This window comes from Corylus avellana, chromosome ca1, assembly GCF_901000735.1.
Source record: "Corylus avellana chromosome ca1, CavTom2PMs-1.0".
In the NCBI taxonomy this organism is placed as follows: domain Eukaryota; kingdom Viridiplantae; phylum Streptophyta; class Magnoliopsida; order Fagales; family Betulaceae; genus Corylus; species Corylus avellana.
In genome coordinates this window covers 45,553,841-45,573,565 of record NC_081541.1, presented here as the reverse complement: position 1 = coordinate 45,573,565, position 19,725 = coordinate 45,553,841, and the positions used below count along the sequence as shown (strand labels likewise).

At 35.6% G+C, this 19,725-nt stretch overlaps 3 protein-coding genes across 3 annotated transcripts; all 3 read left to right on the top strand.

The window, feature by feature from the left end:
• Window positions 1–254: 254 nt before the first annotated feature.
• LOC132167202 (serine carboxypeptidase-like 40) lies at window positions 255–6,413 on the top strand. Its single transcript, XM_059578110.1, has 7 exons — window positions 255–724; window positions 2,763–2,870; window positions 2,955–3,229; window positions 4,606–4,866; window positions 5,016–5,227; window positions 5,814–5,919; window positions 6,149–6,413. Exons 1-7 carry the CDS (start codon window positions 340–342, stop codon window positions 6,305–6,307), a joined length of 1,506 nt encoding a protein of 501 aa, XP_059434093.1. The 5' UTR covers window positions 255–339; the 3' UTR covers window positions 6,308–6,413.
• Window positions 6,414–7,943: 1,530 nt separating this feature from the next.
• On the top strand, window positions 7,944–16,708 carry LOC132167039 (F-box/WD-40 repeat-containing protein At3g52030). Its single transcript, XM_059577934.1, has 9 exons — window positions 7,944–8,241; window positions 8,752–8,952; window positions 10,984–11,038; window positions 12,211–12,309; window positions 12,836–12,939; window positions 14,155–14,244; window positions 15,299–15,438; window positions 15,599–15,683; window positions 16,063–16,708. Exons 1-9 carry the CDS (start codon window positions 8,075–8,077, stop codon window positions 16,421–16,423), a joined length of 1,302 nt encoding a protein of 433 aa, XP_059433917.1. The 5' UTR covers window positions 7,944–8,074; the 3' UTR covers window positions 16,424–16,708.
• A 1,755-nt stretch (window positions 16,709–18,463) lies between these two features.
• On the top strand, window positions 18,464–19,454 carry LOC132191263 (N-terminal acetyltransferase A complex catalytic subunit NAA10). Its single transcript, XM_059606208.1, has one exon. It carries the CDS (start codon window positions 18,609–18,611, stop codon window positions 19,224–19,226), a length of 618 nt encoding a protein of 205 aa, XP_059462191.1. The 5' UTR covers window positions 18,464–18,608; the 3' UTR covers window positions 19,227–19,454.
• Window positions 19,455–19,725: the final 271 nt, after the last annotated feature.

Here is a 19,725-nt window from a genome sequence, read left to right as displayed (position 1 = left end):
GATTGGAATCTCATAATTGCACGTGTTATTAAATGAACCAAACACGTCCTTAACACACTCACATGGCAGAACATGATTGGGTGGCCAAGGTACAAACCTTTGACTCCCAATTTGGTCCATGCCATTATTAGTTTATCAAATTAAAAATTAACAATAAAATAAATAAATAAAAGCATTGGAATTCTAATTCCGTAACTTTCTTCTACTATATATATAAACAATAAACTAGCTCGGTTGGATCTCAAACCCCCCCATTGCCTTTCTCCTTCTTTCGCTTCCCTCTCTTTCTGTCTCTCCTTTCTTTTACTTTTCTGTGGAGAAAGGGAGACACAAAGCACAATGGAAAAAAGTAAGCAGCCTTTTTGTTGGGTTCTTTTAGCCTTTTTCATTCTCTCATGCCTTGTGGCTCAAACTCATGGGAGGATGAAAGAACAAGGCTTACACCATTTCTACAAGTCCACTTTGAAGCCGGATTCCGGCTTCGACTCAAGCCTTTTCCAGGCAACTGATGACCTTGTTAATCAAACCAATATTCTCCCTCAGGAGGGCTTGAAAGAGAGAGATTTGATTAAGGCATTGCCTGGACAACCTCCGGTGAAATTCTCTCAATACGGCGGTTATGTCACCGTGAATAAAGCGGCCGGTCGCGCGCTTTATTATTACTTTGTCGAAGCCGATCAACCGTCTAAGGAAACATTGCCTCTTCTTCTCTGGCTTAATGGAGGTATATATATTACTGTCGTACAACTGCTCACATCATCCCAATTGTACAACATTTTATTAAATTAATACATCTCCAATGTCATGTCACTTGCACAAATAGTTGAAACACTATAGTTTGCTGTTTTTGTTTCTTCTATGTTGAGTTTTTTTTTTTTTTTTTTTTGAATTGGGTTTTTTTGAGGGTGTTTCCTTTTTTAAGGGAGACAAAGAATGATAATTGGGATGGGAATATATGAAAATAGCCCATAAAAATTAAAAATCATAGAATTAGAACCTGACCTAGAATTCTTGGTATGTTCACCATTGATGTGGAAGTCTTACCTACTTTTTTTCTCTCTCACTCTCTCCTCTAGAAATGATACTACTCCTTTGCATGATAGTCCCTTTTTTCCTTTTTATCCTCTTGTGCTAGCATTGTGATTATTATGAGAACATTAATTATGAGATAATTATAATGAAGTGATAATCATGCTTCATCATATATAAAGTATATGCTCCTAATTATTAGAATATTTAACCACAATTTAAAATGATAAAATCATTTTTCTATATACTTTTTTACCCATTTTCCAAATCGATTGGAGAAAATTCGTCCAATCTAACTAGAAACCGTTTTAAAAAATATACATAAAAAAAAAAAATAAATTGAATTAAAAGGGATTTAAAAGAAAATCACATGCATATTTTAGGGTATTATTTTACTCTAATATTTTGCAACTTGTGTAAAATTATTTAAAAAAATTTATTTTTTAAAGACAGTTTGACCCTCTTCATGGGGTGGCGTCTGCCACTTTTTGTGGAGCTGTGGAGATCTAATCCCACACTCCACTCTTTATGGAGGATTTCTCGGCTTGCATGGGAATTCTCGCTTGCGTGTTGTGACAATCATGCAATTTTAAAATTATAAAATATTAAAAAAATATATATTGATTTTAGATTTTATTCAATAATTATCAGTTTTTGCTCTTACATTGCGGCCTCTTATACGGGATCCAGTTTACATGTCGCTATTTTAATAATAGCATATATGCTGTAATTTAATCAACGGTCAATATTAAATTTTAAAGTTAACTTCATTTTAGAAGCATGTAAACCAAATTCCTTATTATATGATGGCTTCTTTTGTTTTATATATTAATAATAACATATATGCTGTAATTTAATCAACGGTCAATATTAAATTTTAAAGTTAACTTAGTTAGCCAAATTCCTTATTATATGATGGCCTCTTTTGTTTTATATATATATATATATATATATATATAAAAGAAATAAATGCAATAATACAAAATATTCAAAAATATATATTAGAAAGTAGAAACTTTTTCTAAACTACTGTTAGGTGTTACACGTGCAACCTCTAACTAATATTACTACTGCTAAACTTGTCATTGGGGTTAACAAATAATTAGTTATTTTACAATTTTTGACACGTGTGAATATATAATTGGAGCTACAAGTTGTAGGTAAGCATTTAATACCGAAGAGTGCTACACGTCCCAAATTTTTCTCCTAAAAGTTAGTTCTCAAATGATGTGTCACTATCTCATGAGATTTATTATTTTAAAAAGTGTGTTAGTGTTACCAACTCATGGGATGGTGACACGTCATTTGAGAATAATTTTTGAGAAGAAAGTTTTGGGATATCTAGCATTTCTCTTTAATACCCTCTAGTTCCCTTCAATCACGTGATGACATGTGTAAAAAGTTATAACAAAAACAATAAATAATTATATATAGGCCGGCCAGTCTAGCATTTTTCTAATGATTTATTTATCTTCTTATATTTGGATCATCTCCATTTCATTTGAACTGGACACTATCTGGTTAGTTATATTGGAGAAGTATTTTTGTCCTATCAAAAAATGAAAAGACAAAAATTCCCTTTCAATATGACTAACTGTATATTATCCCGTTCAAATGAAATGGAGAGATCCTGTTCCGAAGTTATGATATTTGACAATAAAGAATAAGATAAGATTAAATGTTATATAATTAATTGAATGATTAACCTTGCTTAATATATATTGTGTGTACAGGCCCAGGTTGTTCATCTCTTGCTTATGGAGCAATGCAAGAACTAGGACCATTTCGTGTGAAAAGTGATGGCAAAACACTTTTTAAAAACAAATATTCTTGGAATTATGGTAAGTTTATTTAATTAATGACATTTTCTTTATATTTTTTTATGAAAAGCATGAAGAGTTTATTTATTTTTTGTTTGTTTTCAGCTGCGAATGTTCTGTTCCTTGAGTCACCTGCTGGGGTAGGATTTTCATACTCCAATACGACATCGGATTATAGTAAAATGGGAGATAAAATAACAGCAGCAGATAATTATGTGTTTTTGGTGAATTGGCTAGAGAGATTTCCTGAGTACAAAAACAGGCCTTTTTATATTTCTGGAGAAAGCTATGCTGGCCATTATGTTCCCCAGCTTGCTCATACCATTCTTTATCACAACAAGAAGGCTAATAGGACCATTATCAACCTCAAAGGGATCATTGTATGTCTCTCTCTCTCTCTCTCTCATACACCAAATAGACCAATAATTGGAGAGTTAGGTTCTATATAGCAAATAATTAGAAATCATAATCAAAGTGGTTGGCTTAGCTTTTCAACACTAAGAAATCATGGAAACTTGGAAGTTAATTACACTCATTTTGCTTCCCCTTCCCTTCTTTTTTCTTCTAGATTTTCATTACGGTTGGTAAAATATTAATTAAATAATTAAATTTTTATTTAACATTAAAAAAGAAAATACGATCTTTACATTGGGTCCAACCACAAAGTTGACTTGAACCCATGGCAGTAAACACACTTTAAAAGTGTCAGCCACATTTGTGCTATAATTCCAGAAATACTAGTTAAGTTGTTGCTTTTTAATCAATCCATTCCATGTGAGAAATTTATCTTCTCAATATGAGATTAACTTTATGAGTTGTCGTCACAACTCTCCCACTCAGATTTCTAATATCCTCGTCAAGTTACTAACTAAGTTACTCATATACCATTTGTAACGACCCGAAAAACAACAGTACTCGCATCTGCACTTAGCGCCTATGTATTCCTTTACAAACCACACGCTACACTCCAAGTGAAAAATCCGCTTTCTCGAAACTAACTTTATAGAGTTTCACATAATTACTTTTGGCCTCATGATGTCTGAAATGATATTGACTTGATGTGAAGCCTATATTTTCACATGCTAAGACAAGATAAAGGATGGGCAGTCAACTCAAAATGTTTCTTCTTCTTGTACATTATTAACCCATAGAATTTGTCGTACAAAGTAAAGTAAGGTGCATGTGCCACTTTTGGCTAGTGCAAAAGTTGTGAAGGGTGTGGGACTGAGAATAGGATCCCCCTTTAGGCAAAATGGTGGAATCAAATTGTCCAACCCGACAATTTTGTCCTAATTCTATCACTCTTTTATATAAATGGATATTCTCCGTTTCAAATAGATCCGGGCAACCCTTTGGGCTTCTGCTGGTCCACTGATCACTTACTGTGGTGCAAAATTGTTGATAGTTTGTCAAGATTCTTTTCTTTTATGCCTTCTAGGTTGTCATGATTTTGGATTTTCAGCCATCATTATTTATTTATTTGGCAACAGAAATAGATGCATGTGCAAATTGGGCTAAGCTCTGGCCCATCTCCCATCACCCACTTAGGGTGCTATAGTTGTAGTTTGTCGTGACTATCTGATCAAATTGTTGATAGTGATCATGGGTTTTTTTAAATCGAATTTAATGAAATTCTTCCATGGAGTATATAAAATTAATATTTGTCTTTACAGCAATTAATTTCATATGCAATTTAGTAAACTGTTGTATAACTATCGTATAATTGAAATGATATGATTTCTTGAACGTTATGCAGATCGGAAATGCAGTAATCAACGATGAAACTGATGAACGCGGCATGTACGATTACTTTGCGACACACGCTCTCGTTCCGGACCGAGTCGTGTCTCAAATACAAAAATACTGCGATTTCTCGCCCAATGCCGGCAATCAGTCCCGTGTGTGCAGTGCAGCCCTTGAGGCAGTCGGCCCCAATATTGGCAGCATTAATATCTATAACATCTATGCTCCCCTCTGTTTTTCTACCAATATCACAGCCCTCCCCAAGAAAGCTTCTGTAAGTTATTAGGCCTCAAAAGTTTCGTAGGTTGTCTGTTTTTTTTTGGTAAAATGAAGTAAATTTACCTCATTTATATCATCAAATGAAATATATGTTTAATTTGGAAAGATCAAAATGAAAGTTGGATTATTTTTGTTGTTGTGCAGATACTGAATTTTGATCCTTGTAGCGACTATTATGTGTATGCTTATTTGAACCGACCTGATGTTCAAGAAGCCCTTCATGCCAATGTTACAAAACTTACACATGACTGGGAGCCATGCAGTGATGTCCTAACGACGTGGTTAGATAGCCCATCAACCATCATTCCCCTTCTGCAGGAGTTCTTGGCCAATGGACTTAGAGTTTGGGTTTTTAGGTAAAGAAAAGTACTCCATTCTCATCATCATTTCTATTTTGTAGTTGATGTTATTGAGAGTCGGTTTGTGGACTACAAAAAAATCAGGGTTTAGGGACGTTCTGTAATGGGGTTATTTTAACAAAATGACACCACCAGGCAGGGACGGAACCAGCTTTGAATTTGGGGGACCAATTAGCAAAAAATACCTTAATTTTTTTTTTTTTGCCTTAATTTTTTTTTTCTTGTAATTTGGGGGGGACTAGGGCCACTGCCGGTCCCCCCAAATCCGTCTCTGCCACCAGGAGTCATTTTATTAATAAAACAACCCCTCTCAAAAAGAATGGTCATTTTACTATAGCAATGTCCCCACTCAGTTGGGGTGGCGTTGTTACAGTGAAAAACGCCTCATGTGGGTGCATAATTGAATAATTTTTTTAGTAGATTTTAATACGACTGTCATACAACTGAGATAATACGTCATACATCGTAAATAGCATTTCTCGTGCGTAATTATGTGGTTCATAATTCATCATCGTCCTTATGATCAATATATATGATAGTTATATTTATGGAAATCTGAAATTGTCTTTTGGATGAAATGCAGTGGTGACACTGATGGAAGGGTTCCTGTTACTTCAACAAAGTACTCTCTAAACAAAATACACCTTCCTGTGAAGACTACTTGGCATCCTTGGTTCGTCAAGGGAGAGGTAATTAACTTTTCTATCGTCTATTATCTTTTTTACCCTATCTGTTGAGTTAACGATCCAAAAAAAAGCGTTAGTCACATTTGTATTATCACCCAGAAAAACTTCAAATCAACTTGTCATTTTGAAGTGATAGTGCAATGTGGCTAACGCTTTTTTCATAATTTTCTTAGCTTACAAACAGAAATTAACATGTTGTGTTTCTTCAATGGTTCCCTTTGCTGTGTCACAGGTTGGTGGCTACACAGAAGTGTATAAGGGAGACATAACATTCGCAACAGTGAGAGATGCAGGACATCAAGTGCCCAGCTTCCAGCCCGCCAGAGGACTTTCTTTGATCAACCACTTCCTTGGAGGCACACCTCTTCCAAACACTAAAAGATCCAACTGATTTCATTAGATCATACGCTTCTTTGCATTTTCAGTGCTAATTTATAGTACAATTTGATCGCTTTCATCTTCCATGATTTATAAAGAAAGTAACAACTTGCTACTTAGTGAAGAACCCTAATTTGCTTCTTCATTTTTTTTTTTTTTAAAGGAAGTTGATTTAGTCTCTCTAATTACCAAACGTTTTGTAATGTTTCTTGAACTTTCAATTTTCGCAACGCTCACTCCCCTCAAACTACCTTCGGGGTTACAATGTTTCATTTTGCGCAAAAATAACAAGAATGCCCCCCAATAAATAGTTTAGAAAAAATTTAAAAAGAAAAGACAAATTGAATTGAGATAAGAAAGGAGAAATGAATAGATGCGATATAAGAGTTCAAAGAAGTTTTGAATTTTATGTAATTAAATAATGAAAAAAAGTTGTTTATTAATGTGAATAAAGGTAGAAAAAGTTGTAAAAAGGGTGTACAAAATTTAAAATATATATAGGGGTTGGGGCCCATTCTAGGCTCTAGTATATTGCGCGATTTTCTTTTGCAAAGGAAAAGTAGCACCTCTTCTTTCTTCAATGATATTAGTAAAATGTCACGTAAGCACCAATCAAATTATAACACTTATAAATCATAAAATGTTTTTGGTATTTGATGGTTTATGTTAAAAAAAAAAAAAAAAAAAAAAATTGACATAAGTTGAGTGCAAGAACCTATTTGTTATTTTTGCAATACTAGATGAAGCTCTCATAACATTTTGGGGTAATTACCTTTTGTCCTCATGAATTACAGTGTCTTGATACTTTTCCCCCATGAACTACCAACTATGACACTTGACCCCATCAAACTACCATCTTATGACACTTTTCCCCCTTTCGTTAATCAAATGAGTTAAAATTAACGGTCAACTGTCATATGACTCGCATGTGCCATTTTAAATTTTTTCCTTCCACTTTTGCCCTCACTTCTCATGTGTTGGATTAGGGTTTAGGAGGGCATAAACGTCAATTTACTGATCTAAAATGAGGGCAAAAGTGGAAGAATTTTTTTTTTTTAAAAAATGGCACATGCAAGTCACATGACCGTTGATCATTAATTTTTACTCTTTTGACCGATGGAAGGGGGAAAAGTATTATAAGATGGTAGTTTGATAAGTCACGTGTCATAATTGGTAGTTCATAGGAGAAAAGTGCCAAAGCACTCTAATTCATGGGAGCAAAAGATAATTACCCCTAACATTTTTATATCATTGAGAGTTTATTGCGACTTAGTATATAACCCTAATGCCTTATTTTACATTTTTTTTTCTTTAAAAAAAAAAAGAAAAAGTCTACATACCTTCTTCAAATTACCACCAAATTGATAATATATCCTCTCAAATTTTCAATTGCAACAATATCTCATCTAAACTACCAAAAAATGGTCAATATATCCCCAATGCCGGCAAAAAAAACAAAAATACTCCAATAAATTAAAAAAAAAAAACAAATTTCTTTTTCTTTAAGAAAAGAAAAAAGAAAAAATTTTAAATCCCCACACCCTGATTTTTATTTTTTATTTTATTAAAAGTATTTTAATCAACATTGTCCATTTTTAGTAGTCGTCTCGATTGAGTGATTGTTCATGAGAAAGTGGACTTTCCCAAAAATAAAATTCACCTAAAACGGTCACATTCGTTAACTCAAAGGACCTTCCTTCATCTACATCCCCGTGTTATCGGTTCCGAGCAGGGCTCGCGTGTCACCAGCGGAGAGCTGGCAGGAAGCGAAAAGCGAACGATGGGTCGCACTCTCGCTGGTGACAGGCGGCAGAGCAAGAGGAGGAAATCAGAAGGGGTGGTGACCACCGCCACAATCCAGTCCCTCGACCAGGACATCCTCTGCATGATCTTCGCCTTCCTCGACTTCTTCGACCTCGTTCGTTGCTCCGCCGTTTGCAAATTCTGGTACTTTTTCAAGCTTTGTTTCTCTGTTTCTTTCTTTCTTTCTAGCAGGATTGAGAAGATCGATAATTCTTAATATCTTTTGAGCACTGTCAAGAAAAAAAAAATGATTTTTTTTTTTGGTTTGTTATCTATTTCCTTTGAGTATTAGCTAGAAAATTCTTATGGGTTTTCAATAACCCACATATATACTCTGTCATATGGTGCATATTGTTAATGCAACGGGCTGTAGTTTTTTTTTTTTTTCAAAGGAAAATACTCATATTCTTGTCTAGCTGAACTTAAGTGGAACATGGGTTGGCTCGGGTTAGTCTTGAAGTTTAATATGGTATTCTAGGATGTGTTCATAATGATTCTAACAGCTTTAGGGAGGAAATGTTTAAAATTTTCGTCTATGAATTGTTTGTAATAACTTCATCCCATTTTTTTGCATGTCATTTCATGTCTACTTACCCAAAGAAAAAAGTATTTTATGCATCTGACTAAATTACTTGACTGATGCCTTTTGTGAAGGAACACAATTGTCAGTAAATCTAAATTACTGCAAGTATTCTACTCCAAGCAGCAGAGGGATTCTATGGGGATTTCGAATAATTCTACATGCTCAGAGAGATCATTGAAGAGATATTTAGAGGAGCAAGCCATGAAGCATAACAGATTATGCTTACAAGAAGGTCTAATTGATATTAATCAATGGAAGGGTCATTCAGTTGGGTGAGTCATTAATCCTCTTCTTTCTGTGCAGTCCCTTGTTTACTAGTGATTTTTGTGCAAGTGCTTTAGGCGTGATGACTTGTTGTACAGTTTTTTATATTATTTCCCGGAGAGTAAAAATCCATGTTTGGATTCTACTTGTGGTTCTTGGAGTATTTATATATGATACAGCTGCAAGTATAAATCCTAATATCTCGTCGAAAGCAGTGAAATTCGCTTTGAGATGGAAAGTAAAACTATTCAAATCATATGGTTTTAAACTAAGGAGTTATTCAGACACCTTAATCAATGTGAAGATCAAATAAAATGGACTGTATGTGATACCTCAAGAAGCTCAAAAAAAAAGAAAAAAGAAAAAGAAAAAAGTGATGCCTCAGGAAGTCTATTCCACATTAGGTGGGTAGATTGTGAAGGTATTATATGGAGTTCCACATTAGTTATTTACTAGATGAGACTGGACTTTATAAATGATTTTAAGGAGCTTTAATTGTAACATTGATTAGTTCTTTTGGATGGTAGCACAGATGTGACTAGCACTTTCCTAAGTTGTAACAAATGGTATATGAGTCAACATAGTAACACCATGTGATGCTAGGGCACTGCAATTTGATGTGGGCCTTGTTGAGGAAGTTAGTAATTTGAGTGGAAACTAGTGTGATACTCTATAAAGTTAGTCCTACATTGGGTGAGTGCCGAGGGTGTTGCATGGATATTTCCATATTGGTTTCGTACTAGGCAAGAATAAGCTTTATAAGTGAGTCAACATAGTTGTAACAAATGGTATATGAGTCAACATAGTAACACCATGTGATGCTAGGGCACTGCAATTTGATGTGGGCCTTGATGAGGAAGTTAGTAATTTGAGTGGAAACTAGTGTGATACTCTATAAAGTTAGTCCTACATTGGGTGAGTGCCGAGGGTGTTGCATGGATATTTCCATATTGGTTTCGTACTAGGCAAGAATAAGCTTTATAAGTGATTTCAAAGAGCTCCAATTGTAGCTCTACTAGTCCTCTTAAAGTGATATTGCAAATGTGATAAGTGATTTCAAAGAGCTTCAATTACTCATAATGTACCATATCACTTTCCTAGGTTGTGATATGGTACATTATGAGTAATTGAAAGTCGACATAGATTAAATGAAGTTAAAACTATGCAATAAATGGAATATGTCTAAAGAAGATACTTGGCTCTGTAGTAACTTATGTGGATTGATTCATAGAGATAATCTAAGAATAATGGGCTGTTTGATGGTAACTTTCCATAAGATCGTTTGATAACATGTAAATCAGCCCTTAAATTGAAAGGACTAGCTTCACTTACTAATGGCCTACTTTCTTTTTTCCTCTGTACAAATGTCTTACTAACAGCCTACTTAATGTTGAAAGTAGACCGTGCTCAGCTGCTGGGGATTATAAGTTTTTTGCTTAAGGCTTGACCCATCCCATATGCAAATGTTGCATTGCTACCAGCAATACAATGACTATTACCAAAGTCACACCATCATTGTCACCACTATTGGCATCCTAACCATCACCACCACTACCGCTAGCTTGCAGCCACTAGCACCACCACCTTCCACAACCATGATCAATGCCTTGCCACGTCCACCACTACCACTTTGTGCATGTTCTTTGTATGTTTTATAAGCAGAGACAATTTTTCTAAAAGTGTGAGGGTGTGCCATTCTTTTCCACCCAAAGGACAGTTGTGTTGATGCTTTTGCAGGGTATCCATATTGTTGTGAAAACATGAACTTTATCCACTCTTAACAGATTTTATTCTGGAGAAAAGTAAAATCTCCATCAAAATTTAAATAGGTTGGTATATCACGGGATGTCATTTTATGCTTGTTGTTCGCTTTGTGTAACTGTACATTATAATTACAGTAAAATCATTAACTTTATTACCACAGATTTCTGAAGCCTAAAATTTTATACAAAATCAAAAATTACATGTCTGGATTGTATGTGTGTGTGAGCTGGCAAATCTTGCGTGAATGTTATTTTTCTAACCTTGCTTTCTGTTAGGGTTGATCAGTGCCGAATGAAGATGGGCTTGGTTCTTACTGGTGTTGGTGATAAGGTATAGTTCCCCCACACTAAATACTATATCGTCTGTAAGGATTGTAACAATTACAAGACAACTTTTATGTTTCTCGAGTAGATTTTACCTGAACAGCTACTGGGCAGGCTTTTTTAGTTTTGCCAGCAATCTAGAGTGAACAAATTTTGGGAAAGGAAACGGATAGGATCGGTTACTATTATTTGATAGAGAATTATCTGTCAGTCTGTTCAACTTATTCTGATAAATTTATGTGGTAACCACAAATGGTTAGCATTGACCTCTATATCTGAATGGTCTGTTGAAAGAAGATTCCCTTTTGTAATATTCAAACAATGACTGATGACTTGTTGACTTTATCGGCGTGTAGTTGTTAGCCACTTAACTGTTTGAGGGTTTTTTTTTTTTTTTTTTTTTTGGGTAGATTATTATGCTTTACCTTCTTCTTAAGTTGCAATCTGAATTTGTCACTGTTCTGGTAAATGATTCTGGTGTTTGTTGCCACACTTATAAGCTATTGTATGCTATTGTCCATTATGTTATGGAATTATCCAATAGGTGCTTTCTACAAGTTAAGAAGTTTTTTATTGGATTTTGGATACTTAGGCGAATTGTCAGACTTGTTTAAGAGATATTGGTTTCTGTTGTGTGTATGTTTTTTTATTGAACAATTTATTCTACTTGGCCAGTGCCTTTGGTGCAGGGTTCAGGGTTCAGGCTAACATAAGTCATACTCATATACAAACTATTTGAGGTTGAGTTTGCAAATATTTTTCTAAGGCAAGGCTTTTTTTTTTTTTTTTTTTTTACACGTAAACTAAAATGTGGCATAATTTTCTATCCTCTCAAGCTCAACTTGCACCTCAAATTGGCCTTTCTTCCTTTTTACTAGGCAAGATTTGAGCCAAAGGCCTACCCCACCCTTTTACCTCCACTACCAGAGTTAAAGCCCAAGGGGCCTCATTACTCTTTCCCCTCATCCTTATAAAGCCTTCAAACTAAATTATATCACTTTGAGAAGACCGAATTTGGTATTTGTTTCATGACTGAACATTTTTTGCTGGCTTTCCCTTATTTCCCCTGCTTGGTAGTTTATTACATAAAATTTTAGAACTTACTTGAATTTCATTATTTTTTTTTTGTAATTCATTGTACTCAAATACTATTAACTAATTGCACATGAATGATGCTAGATAATGCGTCTCTGGTCATTAGAAAGCTACAAATGTGTGGAAGAACATTCTGTTCCGGACATGATCCCAGTAGTGGACTTCGATTTTGATGAGAGCAAGGTAACATGAAAAAATCAATATGCTGTTAGTTTGTGTCTTGTGTATGTGAGACTTGACTAGAATGCCACCATACTCCAAGAAATTAATTGGAGGTTTAATGTTGATGCATAATTAATTTAGCATCTACTGCAAAGTATGAATTTGAACTCATGTGCTTATTTTTAAAGGACGATTAAGGTCATGAATGCACCTTCATTCAAAAGATTCATATATATTTGCTAGGGGATTTTTTTAGGAGTAATTTCTTGACGTAGCATTTAAAGGTTCTCTCCAGCATTTTACTGGAAGTTTACTTAGCAGGGATCAAGTTCACGTTCTTTTTCTTTTTCTGCTTCCAGTAAATTCAGTTTTATGATGAGTGATAAGCCAATTTATTTTGATATTTCATCTTTGGTCTCTGTAGCTAATAAATGTGTTAAAGGATTAAATCATTTTGGTTTATTGAAAGGCTGTATGTGGATTGTTTTAATAATTTCTTTATGTTAGCTAACTTCTGAATTTCTTGGTCTATCATTTATCTTTGCAGATTGTTGGTTTGGTTGGTACCCGTATATGCATATGGAGGCGGAATGGGAAAAGAAGTATATTTCCCACCAGTGAAGGCACCTTTGCAAAGGGTTTATGCATGCGGTATGTGAAATGTTCTTGTTATCTTAATTGTAAAAATGTCTGGAAGTATTACTGTGCAGTTAGTGTCCTACGTACTCGGTATGAACATTTACACTAGCAGAGGAATTTTATGACTGAATGAATCAGAGATTCAATTTCCATGCCATTCGCAAGTTCAAGATGTTTTGCAGAACCTAGTATTTGTAATTTATTTCACCATACAGTGATGTCCCCCTGAATACCTACTTCTTGGCTTGTGCCAAAAGGGGCTCTTGGAGTTCCTACTTGAATGGATTTTTGATGTGATGTCTTATAAGTTTATAAACCTTACCACTAGGATTGCTTTCAGACTTCAATCCTTGCAAGGTTATGTTGTTTGCTGGAGTTATTCCAAAATTCTGAATAAGGAAAATATAATTGGTATGAGTAGTTTTTCAAAAAAATCATTTTTGTCTTTTAAATCTTGTAAAGAAATGGATGCAATGTGCTAATCATACGCATTAGTTTTTAATTATGATTCCCTAATTTATCAAAAAAAATTATGATTCCCTATTTGTGAAAACAAGATTATTGACCATACAAAATAGTTTTTGTATGTGATGTTAAAATATATGATCTTGTCACTCTATCTGCATCATTTGTCTTCTCAATTTATACTTGTTAAGTGCTCCTTTAGATAGTGGTATGGGTGCATTATTAGTCCACCGTCATTAAAACTAGTTTGTAAGTGACTAAGTGAGACTAATATAATTAGTGATTTCATCGTTATAAAAATTGCTAGTGGAAGTGACATTTGCCATAGGAGGTGATGGTGGGAAAGGGTGCATGTGCATTAGCAAGGTGGCTTTTTTTTTTTTTCATTCTTTAAGAGGGAGGGGACAATGCTGTTGTGGTAGAAGTGAACATTGAATACATCTTGAGGTAAAAATAGACGTGAAGTTGGTTAGAACCAAGCCTAATGTTTAGCTGTAACAAGTGTGAGTTTTTTTTAAAAAAACTGTACATATAATTTTCCCCTTCAGCACTTAACAAGAGCTCTAGCTTTAGCTATCCCACTTGCCAGTGAATAATTAAAGTCAACTGTATGGTGACAACCCATATTAAGTTGAACCGTTCTCTGACTTAATGTTAGGATGTTATTTATCAGACATTAAACAGTTAAACTAGAATGTTATATTTATTTGGAGGTTTGCTTTTTTATGTGCAAAAATAATCTGTTTCCTTCTCTGCTTGCAGCTACTACGATCCAGAGGCAGTGGTTGGATGTGAGGATGGGACGGCTCGTGTATTTGACATGTACAGTAGGAAGTGTTCTCGAATAATTAGGTATGATAGTGAGAAATAATAAATTTGTGAATATATTTATCTTTCCTTTTCCAGATAAACAACCAAATATTAATTGTTAAGTCTAGAATATTATTGAAGAAACATGATAATCTGGGCTTGATTTTGGTTAGCTTTGCAGTTGAATAGTCTTTTTGCCTGTGTTTTAGTTTGCTACTACATGCCCAAGTTCATCCCCAAATGAATGTCTTTCTCTTTGAGTTTTGTATCATGACCCTCACCCCACTTAAAGGATTGAGACAAGGAAGTATTTCAGTTATCCTACCCCTCCCCAATTATGATATATATATACAGACAATTTTTGCAAGGCATATTTAGTGGAGGCTCTCGTGAAAATAAATTTGACCCAAATAATAGTTCTCAGCCTTTGAAGAGGGATTGTATAAAAATATGACTCCTTAGGAATGTTATTTTTATTTTTTATGAAGTCAAATCATCACCTCTTTAACTAGAAAAATAGTTTTCTTTTGTTTTTTTACTAGTGTTGTTGAGATAAAAACCCAAGCCACATACCACGCATAGGGTCAAAGATTGTAATGGGTTGACTTAAGCCTATCTTTATGCAATGACTGCAAAGTGACGGCCTTATGGTCTTGATGTTGGAAGCCGGGGTTAAGGCAGGGATTTTTGTGATCATATGTCGTTTTAATGCATCGCTGTACATGCTTGCTTCCAATGACCCAAGTAATGGATCTTTTCAGAAGTCACCAGTGCTAATTTTCCTGGCTTCCTTAATTTTATTAAGTTCTTCCTTTAACCGCTAGTGCCAAAATTTCCATAATCATGATCTTTATTTGCACAAACTGCACATAAAAGGGCATAATCTGAATTTGCTCTCCATGCAAACTTGAATTAAGTAAACATGTGAAAACACCATAAAAACCGCAAGCTGTCTAATCATAAGAACTTTTCTTGATAGGTAAAATTAGCATAATTGTTTTAGACAAAGGTCCTGACATTACTAAATTATGCATTTGCATATTACTTGGTGGTTTATGGACTATCATATGTGATTATTTTGAACTTCTCTTTGTAGGATGCATGCTGGGCCAGTAAAATGTTTAAGTGTGAGTGATGATCAGTTGATACTTAGTGGTTCCTCTCTCGGAAGCATCACAGTCTCAGGAATTTTATCTGATCAACGGGTAGCAACACTAAGATCAACAGACTTGACAGGTTGGGCATTTATGTACTTAATTTTCCATTCTCTTCTATTCAGCTCCATAGTGCCATTTCTCCCCTTCTCAATTCCCTTGGTATTGCGTAGGAAAAAAAAAGGTACTTGATTTTCCAACTAACAAAAAAGAGTACTTAATTTTCCAACTTTCCCCTTCAGGAATAAGGAGTTTGTGTCACCACGCTTCCTCACATCTAGTTTTTGCTGGATCAACAGCTGGATATGCATCTTGTTGGGACCTGAGGTATGCAAATAATAGCTTCAAATACTCTTTTATGAATTCAACTGCCAGAGCTAACTCTATTTCATAGTGTGAGCTTTTTAATTTTTTGAGATAAAACTACATCATCTTTGACCAATTGCTGCTCACTATCATTTCAAATATGCAAGTTTGATTGGCATGTAAAAACAACAATAACTTTCTCCTGGCCGTACAGTTTCCTGATTATACAACCAAAATGCCTTCCAATTCTCTGGGAGAAGATATCATGAAGTGATAGGTGTATTTGTTAAGTAATTTTCCCTAAAAATATGGACATTTAAACTAAATACAAGCCTAATTCACAATTCTTTTGCTTGATAGCATTTTCCCAAAAAAATTTCTGAAGTGTCATACCTTTCAGGACAATGAGATCTGTATGGGAGACACGTGTGAGTCCCAATGTTGTATATTCTGTACAACACCTGCGAAATGACTCATCAACTTTAGTTGTTGGTGGAATAGATGGTGTGCTACGCATTTTAGATCAAAATACAGGTCAAGTTCTTTCAAGCTGCATTATGGAAGGTAACATGGTATCAAGCTCCCAGAACACTCATGGATGCCCAGAAAGAAGAAAAGGAAGAAGGGTTTCAGAAGATATCCGCATTGACAGCATTCCTAGAAGTGCTCGACCTCCCATCACATGCTTGGCTGTTGGGATGAAGAAGGTTGTCACCACACATAATAGTAGGTACATCAGATTGTGGAAATTCAATAACTGAAACACCATTGCTGGTTCTATCCTAGGCTTATGATCATAAATGTACCATTCTTTCTTTCTTTTTCTTTTTCTTTTTCTTTTTTTTTTCTTTCTGGGGCTTAAAAGTGTACCAATTGTGTTGTCTACAATGATGGCTTCTACTTGCCAATTTCAAAGCCTTATTCCTTTCTTTCTTGTCATAAGTTACTGTATTTCCATATATTTGTTCTTCATTGAACTAAGTCAAAAGATCATATAACATTGATGACAGTGAGAGGGGAAGGGAATGAATCTATTTGTTCCTTGATGGCACACCTGTTCGTGACTTCAAAAGATCATATAGCTAATTTTATTAATATATTTTTTCAGCATTTCATTAGCAGCTTAGCTAGCCTGCTCAGGGTTCAGCTAAGTTGGTTCTTCTGTCATCCAGTGCCAATTTATTTTTTGTTTAATTATTTTCAATTTCCTTCTCTTCAAGGTTTTAAGTTCGAAACTTACTGAGTGCAAACTGTTTTTTGAGGCCATTGGATTTAGGGTTCGCCCCTTGAATTAACCGAGATGCACTTGCTGGAAACTCTTTACCGATGGCTTGTGCACACCTGGATTTAGTCAGAGTGAAGTTCCGAATACCTGCTGCAAAACAAAAAAAATCAATTAGCTTTATTTATAAAAGTGTTATATATAGCAAGTTTCTATTAATGAAATCCATTAGACATGTCACCATATATACTTTGTCGATTATAAAATGTTAGAATTCACAATACACACAAAGAAAAATACCACCACAAAGGACCTCTCTCCATTCCTCTTATCAAATGTTGTTAGAAAACATAGAAACATACTTCCGGGACCTTTTCACGTTGGTTTCCAATATTGTCACCATGCCTTCACATTGAAAACCATTTCTACTCGTGGTGTTTAAAATTAGAGCAAATCACACATTTTTCAATCTAATTATGTCTCACACGTGCTCAGAAAAGACCAAATACAGAGATCGAGAGAGAGAAATTTTGATGTAGCTTTCCCTTGGTTTAGGAAAGGGAAAAAAAAAGAATATGCTGCAAGTGAATTACTGAAAAAAAATTTCCTACTTTTAGGAAAGGGAAGGGAGTTTAGAGAGTGCCGATAATGATAGTGCTCTAGCAACATGAAATAAGCTAAATGGTTTCCTTTATAGTTTATACAAGCATCTAGCTAGTCAGTGTGTTATTAATATTGGAGAAATGCTAGGTTTCTCAAGATTTTTCTCAAAAACTTGGTTCCAAAGTGATTTGTCACTGTCTCATGTGAATTATTGTTTTAGTAAATAAACGCAAAATTCGATGAGAACGTAATACATTAGTTTGGAACCACAATTTTTGTTTTAAAAAAAAGTCCTAAGAAAGAGGTCGGCCCAATATATACCAAAGATTCTAAGCTGAAGCCCAATATCTAGAATTACCCACTAGTCTCCCTCCTAGATCCGGCTTCTCGCATAGCTGTGGTTATTCAAAACTGCACCGTTTGGATAGAAACAGCGTAGTTTTGAGAAGGAAAAAAGTAAATTTTTTTTTTAATTTTTTTTTATTTTTTTATAAATAAAATAAAATAAAATAAAAAGAAAATAAAAAAAAGGGTGGCTGGAGCCACCTCTCATGACCGGTATGGGGGTGGCCGAAATCACCCTCATAAGCCTTGGGGGTGGCTCGCCCACCCCTGACCCCTATTTGGCCTGGGGATGGTTTCGACCAAGGGATGGCCGAACCACTCCCAAGGGCCATGGGGTCGTTTGGTCACCCCATACCGGCCATTTCCTTGGCCAAAATAGGGTGGCCGGCCACCCATTTTTGCCTAGGGGCCCCCTCTTTTTTTTTTCTTTTTTTTTTTTAATTGTTTTGATATTTTTAGTTTTTTAATTATTCGTTTTTTGTTTTTTTTTTTTTTAATTTCTAAATAGTTTATTATTATTATTATTTTTTTAAAAAAAAAACCTAATTTTTTCCTTCCCAAAACTGCACCATTTTTATCCAAACGGTGTAGTTTTGGATAACCGCGGCTATGTGCTATAGAAGCCGGATCCCTCCCTTGTTGTACCACTCGTTCCTCTTCTTCACCCACAAAATCCCCAAATCAACAAGCAGACACAAACCCTAACCTTGACCCTCAAACCCTCAAAAATCCTCCAAAAACCCGCCAAATTAGCCAAAACCAAGACCGAACCAGCAATGGTGTGCATTCGCAAGGCCACCATAGATGACCTTTTGGCCATGCAGACCTGCAACCTCTTCTGCCTGCCTGAGAACTACCAGATGAAGTACTACCTCTACCACATCCTCTCATGGCCTCAGCTACTCTACGTGGCTGAGGACTACAATGGCCGCATCGTCGGATACGTTTTGGCCAAGATGGAGGAAGAGAGCAACGAGTGTCACGGCCACATCACGTCCTTGGCTGTGCTGAGGACGCACCGCAAACTCGGCTTGGCCACGAAGCTCATGAGCGCTGCTCAGAACGCGATGGAGCAGGTGTTTGGGGCGGAGTATGTTTCGCTGCACGTGAGGAAGAGCAATAGGGCGGCGTTTAATTTGTACACGGAGACTTTGGGGTACAAGATTCATGATGTGGAGGCGAAGTACTATGCGGATGGGGAGGATGCGTATGACATGAGGAAGCAGCTGAAGGGGAAGCATGGCCATGGTCATGGTCATGGTCATCATGACCATGGGCACGGGCACGGGCATGGGCATGGGCACGGGCATGGGCATCATCATGAGCACGGTGGTGGGTGCTGTTCTGGGGTGGAGGGGAAGGTTATTGGGAAGAAAGAGGCGAAGGCTATGTGATGGTGGTGAGATAGAGAGGTAAAGGTAAAGCTTTTTGATGAATTGGGGATTTGTGGAAGTTGGTATCTTTTTTGTTTGTTTGGTTGCTTTTATGAGGAATAATGGATGATATGACTAAATTTACTATGATGGGCATGGATTGATGGATGTGTAATGTTATTTTCACTTCTATTGTGTAGGTTGTACTGGTTTCTATTGCCAAGTTACATCATTTTAGAATTTTTGGTATTTCTACTTGAAATTTATTGTACCCGAGAGGGTTATGGTGATGGTAGAGAGAGGTAAAGCTTTCTGATAATTGGTCATTGACGTTGGATGGTTGTGCCTTACTATCTAGAATCATGGTTGTGCATTGCTGAGAGTTGCATTTATTTCAATTTGAATCTCTTCTGGTTCGTACATTGAGGATTTTTGAAGTAGAAAATTGTAGTATGATGCTCCCAAATAATACTAAAAATGTACAGGAACAACACTATCTTTGCGTTTTTTACCATGTGAA